General features: G+C 38.9%; 2 protein-coding genes across 4 annotated transcripts; one reads left to right on the top strand and one right to left on the bottom strand.

The window, feature by feature from the left end:
• Positions 1-335: 335 nt before the first annotated feature.
• On the bottom strand, positions 336-4,703 carry POLR2K (RNA polymerase II, I and III subunit K). Of its 3 annotated transcripts, none has more exons than XM_014879832.2 (4): positions 4,523-4,703; positions 2,309-2,372; positions 1,518-1,610; positions 336-1,093 (listed from the first exon to the last, which is right to left on the bottom strand). In XM_014879832.2, the coding sequence occupies exons 2-4, from the start codon at positions 2,367-2,369 to the stop codon at positions 1,071-1,073; spliced, it is 177 nt and encodes a 58-aa protein (XP_014735318.1). In that variant the 5' UTR covers positions 2,370-2,372; positions 4,523-4,703; the 3' UTR covers positions 336-1,070. The 3 variants fall into 3 exon arrangements, with proteins under 3 accessions (XP_014735318.1, XP_014735317.1, XP_014735319.1); XM_014879831.2 differs by having other exon boundaries at positions 4,597-4,699; XM_014879833.2 differs by having other exon boundaries at positions 4,532-4,690.
• Positions 4,704-14,009: 9,306 nt separating this feature from the next.
• On the top strand, positions 14,010-17,912 carry FBXO43 (F-box protein 43). Its single transcript, XM_014879775.2, has 4 exons — positions 14,010-15,487; positions 16,338-16,440; positions 17,225-17,410; positions 17,501-17,912. Exons 1-4 carry the CDS (start codon positions 14,010-14,012, stop codon positions 17,747-17,749), a joined length of 2,016 nt encoding a protein of 671 aa, XP_014735261.2. The 3' UTR covers positions 17,750-17,912.
• The last annotated feature ends 5,319 nt before the right edge of the window (positions 17,913-23,231 follow it).

Here is a 23,231-nt window from a genome sequence, read left to right as displayed (position 1 = left end):
ATACCCGAGTGTATCTGGTTTCCAGGAAAAAATCCAGCCTTAATAGCATACATAAGGTACCTAAGAAAATCTTAACCAATCAGCTTTAAAACAGCATCTCAGAATGCTTTTTTTATCCCCTATAACAAGCCACTGCAGTTCATTTATAAGCCAGCACACAGTCAATGCAGACCTTAAAAAATATTATTACAGTGATGAGTTAAGCATGTTATCTCGACAGCACCAATAAGCACCATCAAAACGGAGATCAGACACAATCCAGCACACAATCCAGCAGTATGTTGTAGTACTCTTTAGGGTTATAACGTAATTCCAAATGGACAGATGCAAAAAAGTTTTGCCTCATCATCACAAACCCACCATTTATTCAAGACCCCTGAAAAGTCATTTGAAAAGCAAAACAAGATCCCACTTTAGTTTTGGGGTGCTACCCAAATAATCTTTGTAACACAGATCTAATTTTTTTCCTTGAACACAAACAAGTCAAACAGCACTTTAGAAATTTCTGTTTCCACATTGCTTCTTAATGTTTAACTTGTCTCCCTCTCCCTCTTCTTTAAGGAGAAATTATTTTTTCACACTTGCAGACATCGATACTTTTGGCATGTCCACAACTGGGTGCCAGAATTGGGTGGTCTGAAGTCCTTGGAGATTTTCTTCTTTGAAATCCAGATCTGTTTCAAACCTAGCCTTCTGTAGCCTTCTATATATTTTCAGTGGAATTTATTCAAACTACAGCTATTTTATGCAGTTCACAGGAGTCCAAAGGACATTTAGCAAAGTTAAAATGCAAATAAAGTTTACATAAGAGTAATGAAAACAAAGATAACTCAAAAAAGAATGCAATTATCACTGAATTTTAAAAATACTGCATACTTTGACTATATTTTAAACAACAGCTTTAGAAATCTATTGCTGGAAGACAATATAGACAAGATTTAGTATTACAGTAAACTTTAATATTTCAATCTCTTAAAACACAAATAAGAGAGTGCATTTACACACAAACAGTTTTACAGAACAAAATTATCAGAAATATTACGTCATGAAGTCATTATCTTCAGCAGACATCATCGAGCATCAAAAACTACCACTGGAATAATGTAGTTAAGGAAAAAAATACGTTGTGGTTCAAAAAAATATGGGGCAGAGGAAAAGAGACTGTCTAAATCTAGTCATAGCTATCTACATGAAGTATTTCAAAAGCCATCTTTAATAAGATGCTGGCTGAATATTATCAACAATTCACAATACATTACCCAGCAGATTATAGTAACTTAATATATTGTGCATAGAAAATAGGAAAAAAAAGAGAAAGTGCTAGGAAATAAATCAAGGTGCTAAATCACACTGCAGAGACTGTGCTGTAGTAGTTTGCTCTATTGTATTGATTTTTGACCCTGAAGAATTGTTACATAATTATTTGAATCTTCTATTCTGTTCCCCTTACATTCTGTTTCCCCTTGTCTCCATCCACAGCTTCCTAAATGCATTCAAGTGCATTTTTAAAAGGATACATCTTTTTGTCCTTTTCTTGTACATTATTCTGTAGCCACATTCTCTGCACCTGATAGGATCTCTTGCCTTTATTTCATTTTCTGTATGGCATTCTGATGTTATGGAGGAAGAAAAAAGTGGGCAAAGAAAAACGGGATTGTTAATGCACAGATAACTTTGAAAAGTTGTGATAGTCAAATTCCTATTTGTGGCAAACAAATATAGCAAGTGTAATCAATCTGTATCAAGAGGTCAATGATAACAAGATACCGTGAAAAAAAGAAAAAGAAAACATAAAAAGCAAGCTTCACTTACATTAAGATAAAAGAGAATCTTGCTAAATATCACCCAAATATTACTGCACAGAACACACTCCATACTTGATACTAGACCATTTACTAATTGAAATTTCAGCTCATCCCTCCAAAGCCCAGAGTCTGTTTTCTTAAAATATCCCAGGGATTCCTGAAAACCATCGATTTTTAAGTTGTTGATTTATCTATAGATAAGATAGAATTTGACTACTATACTTGAGGGAAAGCTGAGTGCCCTTACAGCACTGAAAATAAAACACACAGAGATTGAGGAGCTCCACACAGCAACATAAGCTCTAGGGAACTACCTCCACAACACTGCATATGTACCCCATACATGTGTTACCATCAATGAATAAAACTTTAAACATAATCAGGATATACACTGCAATTATTTGTATCCATGTACCCTTCAGTGTAATGACTAAGCACTATTCATTATTCAAACATCAAATCTCCAGTAACAAGTAATAAAGAAATCACTGTCTTTTCTTTACCTCCACAAATGTAAATCATTGGCTGCTGCTTTGGAGGCTGAACGTCCTTCTGTGAATCCATGCTCTAAAACAAAAAACACACAATATGCATGTTAGTTTGGGTTTGGGGTTTTTGGTTTGTTTCAGGTTTTGGGTTTTTTTCCAAGGCATATACAATAATTTTAATATCGCAAGAAGATGAAATCACTTCCTTAAAAGTAAACACAAACAAATTCCATTTATATTTGATACACAGGACATGGGTTAATTCAGGTTGAAAGAGACCTCATTTAGTTCAACTTCTTAAAAGCAAAGTAACATCAGCTTTCACAGAGCTTTACTATTCTGGTATAGAAAAACTCCAATGATGAAGACAGCATGACATTTTCAATTAAACAATGTTTTAAACATTAAAGCCCAATGAGTAATATTTTCTTTCCTCCTTCCTGCCAATGTTAAGAATTTCCTTGCTGGAAATACAAAATTCAATAATTTCTTATATATCACTGATGTAGCAATGGTGCTAACAAAGGTAAGCCTTGTCATCTTTCCTCCCCCTCTGACACACTAGTTCACTCAATACACTTTTCGTGTTCTAGGGTATTAGAAATACTGGGAATGGACTATGGGTAGAAGAGTAGCAGGAATTAAAATGCAAAACGAAACAAACCACCCCCCCGAACAATGAGGGGCCATAGAGATGAAATTCGACCCTTCAAATCCTACCAAATCAAGAGTGATAACTCAACGCTATTCTTCAAACACCTCTTAATGCCCTGTAATGTTTTTGATTGTTCAGACTTATTCAAAGTATTTCTAAGTATTTCTTCATGGCATCAGACTAAACAGTTACATATACTCCACAAAGACTCTACCAAGCTTTAAGTAATCCTATCCTAACATGTAAATGTACTTGCAACCATTAATTTTAAGGTGGTTACTGTACATGGAGAAACACTTTTTTTCCCACCCAATGCAAGTCTAGACAAGAACATGAATATTTCCTATTAGGTTTTTTGAGGCTGCTGTTTTCTGTATTGATGTTCTGTCTGACACAAAAGACAATAATTCCTAATAATTCCTAACCCTTATGCCAGTAAGTAACCTTCTTTCATTCCTTATGAGAATGGCTCTCAGATGCTTTTTGCTTAATATTACAGCAAAGATTATTTCCCTCATCTTCAGAGTCTGTTTCAGCATAAATTCAGCTAGGAAAACTATGATACTGAAAACAGGACAGGGACATTTCATACTTTGTCTGATCAACACATGACGAACCATCTGTTTAAACTCCCACTATATCACTCCATTTAAGAGAATTAGAATCCATTAAAGTATACAGTTTTAAAGTATGCCACACCATAATCATAGTGGCATCTTAACTCACACATGCTACAGTTTTTTTGTGTCAGCACATTGCAGTAAGATATAAGCAGTCACCCATTAGTACGGGAAAATAGCAGACTCTTCTAAAACACAGAGCTGAACCAAGATGGACCACCTTAGTTGTAACTAAATAACTTGGGTTAGTGCTGTTTGTGCAGCAAAATTATACTGCTGCTAAGGGCACCAGTGAACTACGGTTCTGTGTTTTGCAGGGAGGTGCCATAGTTTAGCTGGCCTTCACACACCCTGCAGCCCTAAGTGCCACCAAGCTGACAGAGCCCACAGGGCCCAGCGATGCAGCAACATGTACTGGGGTGCTGCCAGAATCCATTGCAGAGATGTAGGGGTACCATGTGCCAAAAGCACCTCACCAAATGACAGAATGGGAAAGGCTGGAAGGGACCACAGCGGGTCACCTGGTCCAACCTTCCTGCCTAAGTGGGATCAACCCAGAGCACATGGCACAGGAGTGCACCCAGATGGTTCCCGAGTATCTCCAGTGAGCGGGACTCTGCAACCTCTCTGAACAATCTGTTCCAGTGTGCAGTCACCTGCACAGTAAAGTTCTTCCTTCTATTCAGGTGGAACTTCCAGTGCCTCAGTTTCTGCCTGCTGCCTATTGTCTTAGTGCTTGGCACCACCAAGAGGAGCCTGGCTTCATCTTCTTGGCACCCCCCACTTCAGATATTTTTACATATTAATGAGGCCCCCTCTCCGAGCATCCCTTATGCACCCCTAAGAAAGGCCAACCCGCTCCTTCACGTCCCGCAGAGCCCACGAAGGAGAAGGGCAGTGAGCCCTTCTCACATCCCACGGGCCTCAGGCTCCCCATCCCGCCCCAATTCCGACCTCCCGCACCGTCCCGCGGGTCTGGCACGCAGAAGCGAAGCCGACGAGGCTGGTCCCGGCCTTTCCCTGCCCACCACGGCCACAGCACCAGCGCCCAGCAGCGAAGGGAACAGCCGAAAGCCCGGAGCAGCTCCGCGCCGCTGCCGCAGCTCCGCCGGCCTCGCCGCCTCCCCGGCGCACGCCGATGACGAGCTCCGAGCGCCCGGCGGGGGCGGGCCGCGCTTCGCCCCGCCGCCAGCTCCGGCCTCCGCGCCGGCAATAGTAATGAGGCTTGAGAAACTAATAAATATTCAGTTCTGGGTGTTAACCTCCTGGGAAAAAGAAAAAAAAAAAAAAAAAAAAAAAAGAAAAAAAAAAAAAAAAAAAAAAAGAGGCACACGGATTATTTTAAGAAGCAAGCTTCCATATGAATAGCAGTGCCAGTTGTCAATGAAGAAAATTAGCAGCTGCATGGTTAAGTAAAATCTGCCCCAAGGTACCCGGTGTTTTCATTCTTTTATTTAGCTGTACCCAACACCCTAAGGCTAGACAATGCCCCGCGCCAGGTCTGGTTATACGGCTGCGGAGTTTTAAACCACCAAAGTGTTCTACCTCAAGATCCTCTGTGTTTTCAGAAGCGTTTTACCTAAAATTCGTGGATAAACCCGGCATTCTGGTATTTTGGTACGTATCATACGTACCGACATGAAGCCAAACTTACATACGATAAACATATATTTTGCACATTTTAAGTGTAAGGTTCTATTATGAAAGAAGTTCGTATCTCCGCGTTTCCCGATGTACTGAAATAAAATAGTGCAGGCAATATTTGAAACGACAACAGTTGCCCTTTGTCACTGGCTCCACCTCCCTGGCGGTAGGAATTTTGAATCTTGTGCTGACAGTTTGTAGAATTAGGTGTCTTCCCTTTATTTCGCCCCCCCCCCCCCCCGCCCCAATGTTTAACGAATACTCTGTTTTCTGAATGTGCCAATTTAAACTACTAGATCATTCAGAGGTCCTCTAATTTAAAGAAAGGTTTTCTGTTTCCGAATATTGAATAAAAATTGTTTCCTAAGCATCCAAATTAATACGGATAAGGTTCTATCAGTTGTAATTCATTTATATTCTCCTACCAGCAAATCACCTAGATATATGACTTGTAACTTACCTAAAATAACTCGGATAATAATAAATATTTATAGTTTTCATAATTCTGTGTTTAAATCAAACGCAATGAAATCACAGTAATGACTTTATACTTGCTTCTTCACACTGCTCTGTAAAAATAAAGCTAAATATAACTTTTGGAGTGCCAGAATAAAGCACGGGCAAGAAGACTGGTTTGTAAAAGGCAGAGGTTTTGTTAGAGGTTACTACTTGCATCCTCTCTTCCGCTATGGAGCCGCGGGTGTGGGTGGGTACCAAGAACTTGAAACAGAGGTGAAAAACAGCCTGAGCTCTATCTTTATTGGTAAATGAATGGTAAGAAATTACCAACTCCTAAAAAAGCAAATGCAACTCCCCCCCGATATTATTTCTCTAGGCTCGTTAATATTTTAAAGGCGCGTTTGTCAAGCCAACAAATTTAAAAGGACTTACTAAAAATATCTACATGAAAAATTCAGTTAATCCTATGAAAACAATGTCTCCATTATTAATAAATAAATCATGTAATTGTTTGATAATTAGCATCCTTTAAACATTTTCTTTGAAAAATAGGCTCCTCCCCTTACGAGAGGAGCGCTTTGGTAAGTCCCATTCCCGTGTGCTGGTAAATTCTAGTCTTAGAGATGCTCCTTTGGATTTAGAGTAGCAGAGAGTGTTGATACAGTGTGGGAGACTCCCACCATCCCGTGAAGTGAAACAGTTCTTGAGGAATTGGTAGGCAAATGAGAGGAAAGGCTTGTGTGTCGAGATGGGGAAGGCATAGGGGTACAGGTACTTTTGACAGGGGAAGGAAATGCAGCTCTAACCGAGCGCAGTGCGAGTGTTGCAGAATATCTTACCTCGTTTCACTTGTTAGAAGTTGCGTTCTCAGGTTCTGGTTGGGTATTTTTTTGTTGTTGTTTTTCTTTTGTTTGTCTGGGGTTTTGTTTCTTTTTGTTTTGGGGGTTTTTTTTGTTTGCTTACTCGGTTTTTGTTGGGGTGGGGTTTTGGGAGAGGGACTTTTTTTTCGGTAAAACACACTTTCTAGTGTGACACTTCCGTGTATTGCATAAAATGTCGCAATTACGACTTGTTAAATTTCTTGGATCTTTTTGATCCAGCTCGCATAAATTCAGGTTTGAGTGACAGAGACAGAGCTGGCAGTTGCTGTGTCCCACTAGTAAGCTTCCAATTTTGCTGAGAAGGTATTTAATTAAAAAATACAAATATATGAAAAACAATTTTATTCAGTTCCTGCGAAACAGACGGTACTACAGAAAGCACTTTCAGAAAACTTCTATTACCTTAAAGGAAGTTTCTAATGTTTTCGCCTTTTAAAAAGGAAGGGAGAGATACTCCAAGAGCCTTTCCCTTTTCAGCCGTAACTGTTACCTTGTTATCAAATAAACCGATATTCTTTCCCTAAAAGCGTCCGTTTTCGCCGGCTCTGGGTCGGGAACTTTTAAATCCTTGTTTCCTCGGGCGCCTCTCAGGCTGCCTCACGCCAGGAGGGATGCGAGAAGCCGGAGGAACGAAGTTGCCAAAGGGGAAGGCTGAGCAATTGCCAGACCCCACACGAACAGGGGTTACGTTACTTAAGCCGGGAGTTCGCTTCTTAAAATGTAGGTGCTGCTTTTAGAGTCGGTTCCAGGTCTCTCGTTCAGCTCTGACATTGTCTATCCCGCCGGTGTGAAGCCTCACGCTATCCCTACAGAACCCAGGAAAAACAGGCATCTACGTAGCCATAGTTTTAGCGGGTGTGTGTCGGGGTTTTTTTTGGGGGGGGAGGGTTGTTCGGTTTTTTGGTTTATTTTTTTGTTGGTTTGTTTTGGTTTTTTGGGGTTTTTTTAATATACAGAAAAACTAAAACCACAGCAAAACCCAGGCGGCAGGTTCTGAATAACTGCAAGCTTTTAAACTGATTAAACAGGAGTAACCTTTAGGCCATTCATGACAGGATAAGGTGTGAAAAATATGCTCTACACTGTAGCCAGGGAGAGTGGTCCTTCCTGGGCTCTGGCTAAAAGTACCTGGGGAGAAGAAAACCTGTGCGGTGCTGGAGTCGGGGATCCTCCACCCCACCGCTTTGAAGGCAATGTACTTAACGAACGCTCTGTGACTGTTTTAGTCCTGGGATGCCGGGTAGAAAGGTACTAATTAACTCAAATTAACCAGCACCTTTATAACCCAAGCTTACAGGTTGCGGTACAGATAAGGATCATTAGCTGTAAATGCCTCAAACACCCCTGAGCTGCCCCTGCGCCTCCGCCCCCCGTTCCCCTCCGCCGTAGCGAGCGGAGCGGGCTCTGGCAGAGGCGGGAACACCTCACCCTCGCCGGGTGCCTGAGGAGAGGCAGAGCAGGAACGATTCAGGGGCGCTTTAACAGTGGGCTGGGTGCGGCGGGGGCCGCGGGGCTGAAGTATAAAGCGTGAGGAGTGGGACAAGCCCCGCCGGTGTTCCCTCACGTCCCCGAGGAGCGGGCTGGGCACTCCCGGTCTCCTCAGGCTCCCGGCCAGGGCCGAGCGCGGAGGGGGCGGGGAGGCAGCGGTTGGTGAGGGCGGGTAGTTCAAACCCGAGCGAGGGAAAGCGGCAGCGGCCGCACGCGAGGGGCCGGTGTGGGTGGGGACAGGCGAAGCGGCTCCTCGCCAAGGGCAACGGGCCCGGGGCCGGGCGGCGAGAGCTGCTGAAGCTCCTCTAGCCCGCCTTCACTCCTGCTCCTCGCCTTCAGCCCTGCTCGGGGTGCCCCGCCGCCGCCTCAGCCGCTCCCCGTGGTAGGGCGGCCTCCGGGCTCTGCTCCTGTGCCCGCCGGTTTGCCAGACGAGAGGGCGAAGCGGGTGCTTTGCTCGTGTCCGGCGTCCCAGGTGTCTGAGAGACCCTCGGGTGCTGGCCTTCAGCTAATCTCATTATCACCATCGCTGGGTAATTGGGCATTGCAGTTAACACATATATACGTGGACTGAAAGCTGTCTCAGCTGGCTAATGTTTCTCTTGCACCTCTCTCCTTCCTGTCTACATCATTTCTCACTTCAGGTTATCACTAGGGGTAAGCAATACTTTGAATACAGCGCCTTTGCATTGGAGGATCTTGAATTGCTTCACAAATTAGGGTAAGTGACCCACATAATGCAGATAGGACTTGGCTGTGTCATCTTCAGTATTGTTACCTCTGAAGGTATCAGTGACTTTGGGGTTAAAGAGCAGAGTGTTTTAGTGCACATACCATATCTGTTTAAATAACAGAGAATATATTTCTGTGTCACCAGGACTTTGTTTCTTTTGTTAGAAGTGGTGAACAATCATTTTTAAAAAGGCAGAAAATGTCCTGTTCAATGCATAAGTGTTCTCTGTGTATTACTGAGGAATATAAATCCCTAGGAACAGACGACACCATCCTAGAACTTATGTCTAAGTTGGAGGGCACCATTTACATTGCCTTCCAGTAACCAACATTCTTACCTCTTTAGGATACTTGATAAGACTAAACTTGTTAGGAATTATTCCTTGTCTAAATCTCTGAATCCTAAATTTAGTTTGGGTCTCTGAATAGGAATTATTTTGTCCAGTAAACTCCCAGAAACTTTGCAGTTGATTTGTAAATTGATTTGAGAACTGCAAAATTAATAATAGATATGAGGAATGCACAGAGCACATAAATCTATCCTTAGTAGATATGGATTTTGTTACTTCCTCTGTAACTGACTAGTGGTGTGACCAGCCTTTTCTTTTCTGTGCATCTGTTTGATGGCATCTAAGACAAAGTTAAGAAGACTTTCAGGAACTGGTTAAAGATCCCCAAATGAAAAAGGTGGGGTGTTATGGCTCAAATTTAGTGGATGAAATTCTCATGATACAAAAGAAGTGCTTATAAAAAGTAGTGTTGTAGGAGGTTTTGTTAGGCATCTCTTATGAATAGAAATAGACTCTTGTTCTGTTATGAGAAATGTTCAGCACCTTTGAAAGGCTTTTCCTTTTGTATTTGTAAAATGAGACCTTGTGTTAAATGAAAGCTTAATTTGTACAGGTAATACATTTTGGAAAAAAGTCATATACAAGCTTGAGGTGTATACTGGGGTTTGCTGTAAATCATAGAATGGTTCAGGTTGTAAGGGATGTTAAAAATCGCCGAGGTCTGAGCCCCTTGCATGGCCTTCTACAGTATCAGGTTGTTTTGAGCCACATCCAATGTGACCTTGAACACTACTAGCGATGGAGCTTCTACAACTTTTCTGGGCAACCTGTTCCAGAGTCTTGTTGCCCTCACAGTGAAGAATTTCTTCCTAACATCTAACCTAACTTTCCTTCTTTCAGTTTAGATCCCTTACTGCCTTGTTTTATCACCAAATGCGCTGGTAAAACGTCCCTCCCTGGCTTTCTTGATGGCCCCATTGGGTACTGAAAGGCTACAATTATTTTTCCCTGAAGGCTTCTCTTCTCCAACCCCCACTGTCTCAGACTGTCTTCAGAGCAGAGGTGTTCTAGCCTTCTGATTATTTTTGTGTTCCTCTTCTGGACTTGCTCCAACATGTCCATGTCCTTCTTATTTTGAGGGCCTCAGGGCTGAAGGTGATATTCCGCGTGAGGTCTCAAAGTTGTGGAGTCAGGGAGAAAGAAGTAAAAATAAGTATAAAAATATATGTATGAGTGGAGGGTATAGAATTAAGTATAGATGAGAGGTGAAATGAAGCTTAATGAATGGCCGTTGTTCTCTCAGTGTCAATTGGCAATTTTATTTATATTATTCTATATTGTTTTCTAGCATATCCGAATCAATGTAGTGAGCTCACAAGCTCGCCCTGCTGGCCGCTGTCTTCTGTGCAGCATTATATTCGCTTCTTGAGTCACCAACATTTCTTTCATTCTGCTCTTCTGACTTCCTTTATAGCTGCAAAATCTTGTTTTGCTGTGATTTTTATGGTACTTGAAAGACAAATTTGCTTAAGTTCTTTTATGCTGTAGTATTTGACATTTTTTCTATTCTCTGATGTCCCATATAATGTCTGAGAATGAAACTGCGAAATATGAGGTTTTCCTTTTGTTGTTTCTTCAGCATGCTGCCTGAAAATTAATTTTCTTAGCCTGGAAGCCTTTGGGATTTTGTCAAATGTGTGGTTAGTTTGCCTGTATTTAAGGGAAATAGTAATATTTTTAAAGATAAGTGCAAGTATGAGTTTGTGGTTTTTTGGTGGGGGACTGAGATTTCAAACAGCAATCTCTAGAATTCAGTTTAAATCTCTGTGAACATTTTTGGAAGTAATATCTACTGGCAACATTTGTTAACTAACTGTAGTTTTCCAAAATTCAGCATAAAAATGAAGCCTCTATTCTTTGTGTAGACTAGTGAAGATAAAGCCCTCTTGTTATGACAGATTTCTTATAGGTCTTCATCTCCTTACAGAAAGAAGAGCTTTGCTCATAGCACGAATAATTGACTGAAGTGCAGCAGTGTGCTGCACAGAGATTTCATACCTTTAAAAATATAGGAAAAAGGTTTTTTCTTTTTTCTGGTTCATGACAAAACCTTTTCAGCCTGTTACCTAAAACCATGGAATCACAGAATGTGTAAGATTGGAAAGAGATCTGGAGATAATCTAGTCCAACTTTTCTGCTTGACCAGGGTCCTCAGAGCACATTACTCAGGATTGTGTCCAAATGGCTTTTGAATATCTTCAGAGAATGAGACCCCATGAACTCTCTGGGCATCCTCTTCCAGTGTTTTGTTATCCTCACAGTAAAGAGAACTTTTTTCTTACGTTCAGGTGGAGCTTTCTATGCACCAGTTTCTGCCCATTGCCTCTTGTACTATCACTTGGCACCCCTGGGAAGAGCCTGGCTGCATCCATTTGATACCCTCCCTTCAGATACTGGTAGACATTGATAAGGTCCCTTCTCAGTCTTCCTTTCTCCAGGTTATACAGGCCCAGCCCCTTCAGCCTTTCCTCATAACTGAGATGTTCCAGTCCCCTCATCATCTCCATAGTTCTACTGGACTCTCTGCAGTATTTCTTTGTCTTTCTTGAACTGGAAAGCTCTGAACTGGACACAGTTCAAGTGAGGCCTCAACAGGGCTGAGAAGAGGGTCAGGATCACCTCCCTTAACCAGTTGGCAATGCTTTTCTTAATGCAACACAGGGTACCCTTGGCCTTCTTGGGCACACTGCTGGCTCATGGACGTTTTGTTGTCCACCAGGACGTTTTCTGCAGAGCTGCTTCCCAGCAGGTCAGCCCCATCCTGTATTGGTCCCTGGGGTTATTCCTCCCCAGGTGCAGGACCTGCTTTTGCCTTTGAGTTTCAGATGGTTCTTCTCTGCCCATGTCTACAGCCTGCTGAGGTCCTTCTGAAGGGCTGCACAGCCCTCTGGGATATCAGCTGCTCCTCCCAGCTTTGTGCCATCAGTGAGCTTGCTGAGAATGCATCTGTCCCTTTCATCCAAGTCACCGATGAATAATTGAACTATAGTGGGATCAACTGTTGGGGATATCTTGGTTTGAAAGACAGGTGTCTGCTAGGGGAAGCAGGGCCCTCCCTTGAAATGGAGAAGGTAGGACACCAGTACTTACAAATCTACTAAAACATGGAGAAGTGATGCAGGTGAAACACTAAATGCTACTTGGATTGGTCCTGCAGTAGCAAAGAAGCGATCTCTAATTCACTAAACACTAGCTTAAAGTTATGCTCTTGTGTTTCCTCTTAGTGCTGTCACTTATTTAATTGTCTGAAACAGGGAACAAGGTAAAAACAGAAAACAAACGGGCAAGTAAGATACTTATAGAGGTAAATGGGAGAAGGGAAGGAAGCAAGCCATACCTCAGTTTGTTGTTGTCTTGGAATTATTTTCACATACATGTCTTTGATGAAAGAGTTTTTCTCAGTTATGTATGTGGATTTTGTCTAAGTCTGTTTGATTTCATGCTGATATTAGCAAGATTGCGTACGTCTTTATGCCAAGGTGTCATTCTGCTCTTTAACATCCTTTTCCTTTTGAACTTCTCTTGTTGGTGTCTTGTTACAGTAGAAAACAAAACAAAGCATTTTTTTAATATTGCAGTCATCTTAAAAAGTGCTTTCTGTATGGGTCAAAAAATGCTAATTAATGGCCCAATGTCATCAAAGAATAGTTCTGCCTCACCTCTCTCAGGCAGTTTGGGTTCTCAGTGCTTTATTTGGTGGCTTAGGGCTAGACTAGGATAGGACTACTGGGATATTAGCAATGACTTAGTATTTGGTGTTAAAGCCACCTTTAAAGATTCCTACTTCTGTTTTGAAAGTTCAGTTGCCAATTCTAGGCTTTATGTTCCAGAGTATCAGTTCTAGAGGTCAGTAACATACCACAGTGAAAGGTGCTAATTCAAACTCTTGAGTCTTGCAATACAGATGTGAACTACTTTGGTGTCTATGAGAACAGCCCCTCTCACTGCATTAGTTGTAACATCTTTTGTACAGTTGTTGTGCTTATAAAACAGAGACCTAATGCCACTAGGGTGGAGAAACTGCAGTATATGAGTGGCAAAAATAAGCCTGTTTCCACACATCTCTTATTTTAGCGTGTGCATCAGCCACTTTTAACCTTTCTAGGAAAATATATAGTAGCTCTTAAATTCTATGTACCTGGTGAGTGTGTGTATAGTCAGTCATTTTCTTCAAAATGTAAGCCTTCAGAGCACTCAGTTTACCTGCAGAGATGACCAAAAGCAGAGAGCTTCTTTACAAAATAACATTTAAATGTTAAGGCCGATAAAAAAAGCACTTTTCACTTCGTAACTAAAGGTCAAATCCTTTCCTTCTGGGGACTCTAGGGATCTAAATAATAGGGAGGCTTGTAGACTTGTAGCTTCATGATAAATCCCCTTATTTTACTTAAGGAGAAAATGCCTTTTGCCTAAACTCGCCTATTACCAGAGCTTCTGCTCCTTCTTGAGTACTTCACTGTTAGTTGCTGGATGAAGCAGTAACAGTGCTAGTAAAAATCTTGGCTCTACTGGAATGATGGGGAGTTTTGTTGCCCATTTTAGCACCAGTGAGCCTCTATAATTGCTGTGTTGGTTATTTGAAGTGCTTTTCCACAGATGAGGACTGCCAGGTCAATTAGCTAACTGGATATATGTTTGATTATTTTATTTTTTTTTCCCCACAGTATAATATGCATTTTAATCACTCATTCTAACCATCTACTGTTGTGTTTATGTATAAGCTCTGTTTCTACTGAGACGAATGACAATGTTTTTGTTATGACTGTTATCTTGATAGACTTAAACAAGACTTTCCCTCTAATCTGAGGGGGTTTTGGTGACTGCTTTTGTTGTTTGTTCCAGGAACAACAGTGGTATCTTCATTTACAAAGTCAAAGTGTCAAGCAGAACATGTCAGACAGTCATCCAGCGAGGTTCAATATTCTTAACAGAAGTAGATTAACACCTCCCAGGAGCAACTTTAAATACTCTAATTTTAAAGACACATGCTGCACTTCAGCATTTCTGGACAGCAGATGCAAGGAGTCAGTAAAAGATCCTGATGCAGAACGTGAAGAAGAGCCAAGTGTAACAAGTGTATCATTGCTACAGGATCATTCTGAACACATCCATCCAAGTGCCTTCTTTCCCAGGTCACCATCTATTGAAAGAGAATTGAATTCTATCTCCTTATCAGAAGAAAGAGAAGCAAATAGAAGTGCAGATTTTTTTGAAACTCCTAAATCAAGTAGGAAAGGCTCTTCACTACGCAGGAGGCTTCTTTTACCCAAGACTAGTGAAGCTGGCACAACCATAGGATGCTGTGAAAGACAACCTAATTCTTCAGGAAGCATCAGGAAAAAAATATTCTCTTGTGTTTTGAGCTCTGAAGAAAAGCTTTCACAAACTGCTGCAGATTATCCAAGAGATAAAGGTTACAAACCTCTGACAACTAGCGTTTCAGAACCTGAGGACTCTAATCCCGATTCTCCAAGACGCAGGCTTTCCTTTTCACAACAAAGGACTTCTACATTAGATGAGTCCCACTGTAAGGACCCCTTGTTGTTAGAATCAGAAAGTCTATCTCCAATTCAGTGGAAAGATGTCACTGCTAGTAACACTAACGAATTTAATGAAAATGTTCTTATGAGTGTTAGAGACGGGGTGCTTAAGACTCCTACATACAATGTGTTACCTGAGGCCAGTGAGGGTAAATTTCTGACTTCTATCACCAGTCTTGTAGACACCTTGAATTTTGGACTATGTGATATAAACTCTCCCCCTGTTAAGGTAGCAAATTACCCAGATCTTTCAACACCTGAGGATAGTGGATATAATTCACTTCCTTTGGACAAATCAGGAGACTCATTGTCTGATTATGAGGGATCTTTCCAAGAGCTCTTCCAAAAGCACAAAGAAGATTCCAAAACTTTAGACAGTAAAAGAAAGACAAGAAAACTTGAGCGAGTCCGAAGGTTATCCACTCTTCGGGAACTAGGCTCCCAGTCAGAGACAGAAGATAATCATGGCAGTCCTACTTCAGTGCATATATTAACAAAAGAAAGAAACTTTGTCAGTGAAGATCATGAGTTAGTTCTAAAAGAACACCCTAGTGGAGACCTGGTTGTAAGTCATGGAGATCTCTCAAGAACTCCAGCTCTGAAAATAGTTCATGAAATTTGTTTGCAAAGACAAAGATCGCACCAAAAGCAAATCTCAGAGAATATTGATGGAACAGAAATATTTGCATTAGATCATGTTCTTCCTGGACTTATTGGCAAAAAAATGGGCCTTGAAAAATTAGATATTTTAACAGAATTGAAAGATAGAAATTTAAAACATGTTCTTGCTATAGTTTTAGATGCTTTGACAGTGGAAAGTCTATGCAGGTAAGTACTGTTGCTTCACACACACAATAAAGGGAAAAAGATGTGCCTCTGCAAATGAATTACAGTAACTTCTGGAATACTAGGTGTTGTCAATAAAATTTGGTTTTTTTCTGAAAAGAAGATTTCTCACCATTAGTTAAGTAGGTCTTTCTGTGTTGATCTAAAAACAAATAGGGGCACTAAAAGCTAAATAAATATGGAAAATTAGTAAACTCAAAACTAAATCCCAATACTTGTACATTTTAAAATATATTTAATTCCTTTAAGCCTAGAAAGTAATTTATTCTCATTACAAGTTCTCAGTAGTGCATAGCACTCAAAAACACATTTTCTATAATTTTTCTTGTGTATTTTATTCCCCGAGTTATTCTGAAGCACAAAGGTGCTCAAGGAATTTTGATTCATGAATAATCCAGATTAATTTCTAATCAATAGGACCTGTTACATTTCACACGACATTCTCCATTTCTTTGTTGTTCGTAACAAAAGGAATGGGCAAGTAGATGAAAGTGTGTAAGGGCACAGAGGTTTTCAGAATTCTTAATGCAAATGTGACTAGAAACAACCTTGGTAAGTGGCTTGTATGGAGGAAGAAATTAATTTAAGTCAAAGATGTGCTGTGCTATTAATGTTACTGTTGTTCTCTAGACTCTTCTGTTATACAGTGATATGTAAAGTATGAGATCCGTGTTTCATGACAAAATAATGAGCTAGTCTAGAGCAGCAGTCTGTAAAATGACCAAGAGCATATGAAACCATGAAAAAAAACTTTGCTAGGTAGTCTTACTATCACGACTTCTGCACTACTTGAAAAAATTTGAAAAGGGATAATTTTTTTTATTTGTTCCAGCATTTGGAAAGTAAGTAAAAGCTGGCGTGAAATCATTGTACAAGACAGAAGTGCAGATAAGAGGAGAAAGTTGCACACTAAACAGCTGAAAGAAGCAGCTCGGGTAAGATAGTTCTCAAAGGTGATTTTTTTCAAGTGTGAAAGAAGATAGAAGGAAAGAGGAAACATCTTGTAAAGCTACAGAAAGATAACTGACAGAGGCAGTTCCAAAATGAGTAGGTGATGGATTCTAACAGGAGAGTGTAATGGCTCTCACTGCTTTTCAGTAGTCTGCAGGTCTGCAGTTTGAGTATTGGTCAACCATGTAAGACTCTTATTTACCCCTTCTGCCCTTTCTCGAGAATCCTGTAGGATCTCTTCCTTGACTAATTCTAACTTTAGATTTTAACCTCTGCTCATACCATTGTGCCATTTCACTCTAGTCTGCAGTGCTGTAGGACCCGCTCTAGATTGCTTCCTGATTATTTTCAGGACTGCTTGTGTCACTGTGTATTTGTGAACATCAGAAGGATACGTAGAAGGTTTTTTAAGGGGCATCTAGAGAAGTAAGCATATTGATAGCAGTATATTTTTTCAGCTCTTCCACATGCACACCTGCTATTGAGACGTCCTGATTCACAAACATGAGCACCGGTAGAGTGCGCTAAAAGACAGTTGGCTTTTTACCCTGCTCATGGGACTTGGTTTTTCATGACCTCTCTTGATCCCTTGCTAAATATAAACATTTAATGGTAAATACTTGCAATATATCTATAATTTTATTTTCTTATGTGTTGTTGCAGGGGAAAAAAACCACAAACAAGTAAAATCCAGCTGCAAATCCCAGATTAAATAAAATCTTCTTTTTTTTCTCCCTTTTTTTTTTTTTAATAATTGTAAACTAACAGGAATATTTATTGAAGGCTGAAGATGCTGCTACAAGACTTAATATTCTTAATAGATCTGCTCTAAGGCCTGTTCAAGCTCAAGCCAGAACTCCTATTTTACAGACACCACCTTCACACACTGAACTTACACCTAGGAGATGCAGTTCTCTTCCCCATTCAGCTAGTAGGCAGGAAGAATACATGAAAGTAGGTATCTAAGAAATGCTTAATTTTCAGTTTTTAGAACATTTTTATTTACAAGACTAAATAGCTCTTTTCTCTCTCCTCTTGCTACAGGTTGCTAAAACTCTGTTCACTGATGAGGCTCTAAAACCTTGTCCAAGATGTCAATATCCTGCTAAATATCAATTGGTAAAGAAACGGGGACTATGTAGCAGACAAGCATGTGCATTTGAATTCTGTATTTTATGTCTGCATGCGTTCCATGGGTCAAAAGAATGTAATAGTTTATCTGCAAAACGGAAGAATAAAAAAGATGCTCCACCAGGAAGTGCCCAAAGCAAAAGAAATTTAAAAAGACTCTAAATTTGTAAGGCATCCTGACATTTAATCCCTTTTATCCTCCCCCTAAATTCCTAATCTTGTTCCTGTTCTTCCTAAAAGGATGCATTTTGAAAGTATCATCCCATTTGTTCTTGCTGACTTACCAAGATAACCGTCCGTGTACATATCTTAATTAACATAATATATTTTTGTTTTTAAAAAATGAACATTTAAAAATATTTTATGTCTTGTTTTACCTGTTGTGTAGTAGGTAGGAACTTACTAACATCTTAATTTTTAAATAAAGTGTCTTAAATGTAGTCTTCAATATTTAGCTTACAGCACCTCATAGATGTTTAAAAATGTTATTGTTGTCTTAAAGACAAATTAAAGAAAATTATTTCTAAAAAAAGTATTTGAAATCAGCTTTATTTATTTACTTTAAATGACAGTAACTGTTTGAAAAATGTCTCAAAGGGGGGCACTATGTACATTTGCAAAAAGTGCTTCTATTAATATGAATGGTGGTATGTCAAAACCAGTATATTACTTGTCTGAATTGTTTATTGGAATAATTAATTAGTTGTTCTCTTAGCCTCTGTAATGGAAGTCAATAGAGTAGTAGTTTATAAACTAAACTGATGCTGTGTGCATATTCTGTTGCACTCAGTGTTACAAAAGTTTTGTCCTGAAAACTTCAGGTGATGCCATATATATTCATGTATCTAAAAATGTTGTGGCATCACCTTTGCTTTTGTGAACTTACCTTTATGCTTAATCTGACTTGACTTCAGTTCCCAGATACCAGATCACCTTCACACTTCTACTTGAGCTAAAGGATTATCTAGAGCTGGAAATCACTCTTTATCTCTAGATTTAATAAAGGAAATTAACATATTTTGCTCTTGAACTAAATATGCTGGTCCCTTCTAGAAAACAAATTCAATCTACCTCTTGAACCTCAAACAATTTTTGTGTGATTTTGGTTTGTATCCTAGCAATTACAAACACCTTGAAATGCAGGTGACAGAAGTACACAGAAGTGACACAGTACTTCTATGAAGATATAATATCTATTGACTTCTACAATTGATATTGTCCTACTTGTTCTTTCAAAGAGTTCTTTTGTCACAAGCATCTCGAAGAACACTTGTCAGTGGTGTTTATTCCACGCTCTCCCTCTGATGTTGTCTTTTGTGTTTAATTTCAATGATATTTTACTGTGTTTATTTGTAGGTAAGCCTTAACACTGAGCTATTAAACAAAACCCAAAACAAATACAAACTGAAAGAAGAGCTTTCAAGTAAACCATAAGCTTCATATTTGCCTCTTTTAATATTTATTCACACATTCCCCTTATTTTTAGTGTCTAAAAATTGCAAATAGCCTCCTAGATTTTTTTTTTCTTTTTGCACAATCTGTGGATGTTTAAGCCAAATGGACCAGGATACTTCACTCCAGGATGTTCTAGAAACATTGCTTCTTATTTCTCTAACTGTTGTGATCTGTAACATGGTTAGCACCATTCTTGATTTTTGGCATAGCAGTTCCACATAGCATTTGGAAGGAGGAAAGACAACATGGTTAATAAAATAGTATGGAAATTTTATCACTAACTCTATTAACCAAACATTATCATTAAAGAAGAAATCAACCCAATATATCTGCCAGATGGTCATGTTTATTGCCTGAATAGAAGTATCAACATTTAAATTCCATACTTTTATGTGTTTGCTGAGTCTTTGCCCTGTTCTTAGGTTAGACTGCTAGCAACCTGAAGTCTGCTTAGTTTATTCTAAGCAAACAATTGAGGCAAAGGATTTGGGGGCAAGGTAGGGAATATAAAGGTATATGCATATAGGTTTGGTTTGGGAAGAACAGCATTCATTACAGAGGAGAAGACTGCAAATGGGACAGTGGTTAAATAACTTGATTTGTTTAATACTTGTATTTCTCTAATTATTTAGAGCTTTAGGTGTTCAAGGTATACTTAAAAGTTAATTAAGTTCACAGAGCCGTTGGATTTGTTCTTTTTCCTTTAGGTATATAGAAAGTAATTATACTTTTTTTAGAAATGCTTGATACTTTTATTAAAGGTTAAAATGAACAGCTTTTTAGATGGGAAGTTATATTACATAAGAATCTGAATATGTGTCATTTATCTTTATCAAAATTTAGTTTTGTTTCTTGCTATTGAATTACCAAATAAAGTAAGGGATGGTAGTAAATGCAATGCAGAGTAAGTACTGCATGTCATAACACTTCAGACAACTATTGTCATTACTGTGTGTTACCTTTGCTAAATAACAATATTTCTAAAATGTCTCAATTTAAAAAAAAGCTTTAAATGAGTTCTGTGAACTTATGAGAAAGTTATGATAGGCAGTGAGAATGTTTAGCTCACCTTTGCTGTGGAGTATTGCTGCACAATCCAGAAATTCATGGGGTTTAGTAGTTCTGAAAATATTACTGGAATAGGTACCTTTGAGTGAAAAAACATATAGGATCTCTGTTCTCAGTTTAAGAATCAGTTATTGAGTATCTTTTTCCATTTGAGAAAATTTGGTAAAGAGTTGTGTTAGCTTTTCCAAGGAATATAGAGGATAAAGTAAATTGGTTCTGGTTCAGGCATTGTTTGTTTTTAAAGGTGGTATCTTTTGATGCCTACAGTAGCCATTTAACAAAGAGTAATTTGAAAGGAAAAAATACTTAAGTCCTATTTCACAGTTTTGAACATCTTTCTCTTCCTTTGGCATATTTAGAAGTTTCTTGGTTTTTTTCCTTTTAAATCCATCTCATAAAAATGTCTTTTTGAATCAAGTCTCTTGCTCAGTTGGGTCTATCACAAATGTAATCTGGTGATTACAAAAGCTGTCTGAATGAAATGTGTTGTCTGTGATTGTCACTGCTATACCAGAGGTGGAGGAAGTGGGAAGCCAGGCTTCTCATCTCTGGGTAAATGTATTCTCTATGACAGTAATGATTTTTTTTTTAAATTTCTTCTAAAATAAAATTATCTTTATTCCTTGACACAAGAGAAAAATGAAGTAGTGATACGTTATTCTTTTCCTACACATTAATAGAACACAAAGTATATTATAGTTATCTAATAGTCTCTAATAATTTGGGTGAAAGGAATCAAAATACTTTCAGTATATGATTGCTTTATTGATAGAAATTAAGTATTTGGAGTAGGAGACTGGCAGTAAAGTATGCTAGTATGCTTTCTTTCTCTATATTTTATCTCTCAATTAGTCTCCATCATATATCACAAAGCTAGGAGTCTGGACTTCAATAAAACAGCAAATGAGAACCTAAGTTCTTCATAAAAAAAACAAACACCACACACCAGCACACAAACATCACCCTTAAACCCCAAAATGACCCCTCCCCCCACTTCCAACAAAAGAAAAAACTTAAAAACAGAAAACAGTTTACAAGTATAATGGAATCTAGGGATTTGTGTTTCTTTTTCTACTGGGTTGAATTAATTCTTGGAGACCTGAGGTCAGGTGCTAGCACACACGAGAAGGATACAAAAGTACTCCTGGAGAAGAAATGACAATGATCAAGAGTATTCTAAAATGTCCTGCCCACAGTTATTCTCTAGCTCAGTATTCCTCTTTACAACTGACAACAGATTGTTGGAAAGGAAGGAGTGAATTGTCTTTCCCTCTGGACCATTGGGATAATGTTCAAGATAATATTTGGGTTAGTATTGGGCTGCTGAAAATTTTATTTTTGCAATCCTCATTTCCCTTCAGACAGACATGATCTATAGTGGGAGGAGTGATGTTGCCTACAACTGTCCAGGGAATTAATTCAGTTTTCTGATCATGATGGTTTGAGCCAGAGCTGTGGGTTTAAATTCTAAAATAGAATTATTGGAAGTAACTTTTTGTTGCTGACAGCTGTTGATGCAAGAATTTTGCTTCATAAATCTTTTTTTTTTGAGCAGCAACCATAAACCTCAAGTGGTGTGTGAGAAGGAAATTGAAATTACTTAATTCTCTGATCATTCTTTCCTTGGTGACAAGTATGGAAGAGCTTAGTCAAAAAAAGGTTATAAATCTTTGGAATTGTTTATAGGCTAGGGAATGTTAGTATGTTTTATCATTAACTAGCCAAAAAATGGTAAAAAATTTTGGTCATTAAATTAAGTAGCTCAATACCATATGTCAGGTCATTTTCCTATTCCATAGATTGGTTATTCTTTGAAACACTTTAGGCAATTGAGGCCATGCTGATTGATTTTAATACAAGAAGCAATTTTTTTTATTTCTGTTTTCATAGGCACATGAAGAAATACATTAGTGCCAGATTAGAAAGGAGGGACTCCTGCAGTCTACTCATGTCAACTCATTAAGTTCTGTCTTAAAACTGGTTAGAATACTGTCCCATTACAGTATTGGTGACCTGCTCCAGATTGCTCTGCTAGTCACTTAGCCTGTTGCCTTTTTTTTAGCATTGCTATTAAAATAGCTATTCTGTATATGTGATCCTTCTCCTAGACTTTTCTTCCTCAATATTATGATTGTTCTTTCCCTGACAAAAATCCTCTGAATTTAGTCTCATCTCTTAATACAATCCAACAACAGATGTGTCTAACAACTCCTCACTGTTTCCACTGGAATCTATTCTTTGATTCAATTCAACCAGCCAGTTGTCCAAGTGAAACCTCCTCAAGAATTGGAATAACATTATGGCTTTCTTTTCTCTACAAGAAATACTCTGACCAATTCATACTAAGATCAGCATTTCTCATATAGGTCTTCTGCACAGTCACAGTTCAGTCACTTGGTGTAGTACTCCTACATTCTTCGCAAAAATTTTGAAAATATCCAAATTTTTTCCATTAATTTCTGCTGAACCTTAAGTGCATAATCTCATACTTTGTTCTTCTAAGCTTCAGACTTTGTTTCCCTGCTTGAGTCTTGTGATGATTTAGTGTTCGATGTGATTATATTATATTTTTACAGGTGCAAATTTTTTTGTCTGTACTGAATCTTATGGGATTTTTTGATGCAAAATATCTAGCAGGTTCTGTTATCACTTGTCAGATGCCACAGCAGAACCTGACTGCTTTTTGGGAATGATGTGTTTATTTTTAGTTAAACAAAAACAAAGTTTGTTTTCATTTTCTTACTTTCTGGGCTCTGATTAGTTGAAATATCCATTACAAAAAGACTTAACACATTTTTTTCTCTTTGACAAGCTTCTGGACAGTGTTAGAACTTACCCAAACTTGTCAGAAGCCTAAATGCTAGTAAGACCTTATTGAGCTGGGTGCTAATGGATGAGTAGTAATGAAACCAACTCTTCAGCTGGAAATATTGATGGCATGACATTTTAATGAACTTATAAGCACTGTCAAACACTGAAAGTTTCATATAAAAGTAGATAGATGTCTGACTTGAGGGCTGGAGTTCAAGTATTAAAAGCCCCTCTAATTTTCCCCCTCTGTGCTTTAACACTCATCCTGAAAGCAATTCTGCAACAGTGCTTGTGTCTTAATTCAGTAGGC

This window comes from Sturnus vulgaris, chromosome 1 (genome assembly GCF_052056855.1).
Source record: "Sturnus vulgaris isolate bStuVul1 chromosome 1, bStuVul1.hap1, whole genome shotgun sequence".
NCBI classification, from domain to species: Eukaryota; Metazoa; Chordata; class Aves; order Passeriformes; family Sturnidae; genus Sturnus; species Sturnus vulgaris.
Note: the sequence above shows the minus strand (reverse complement) of the source record. Positions and strands in the feature narration are given on the sequence as shown.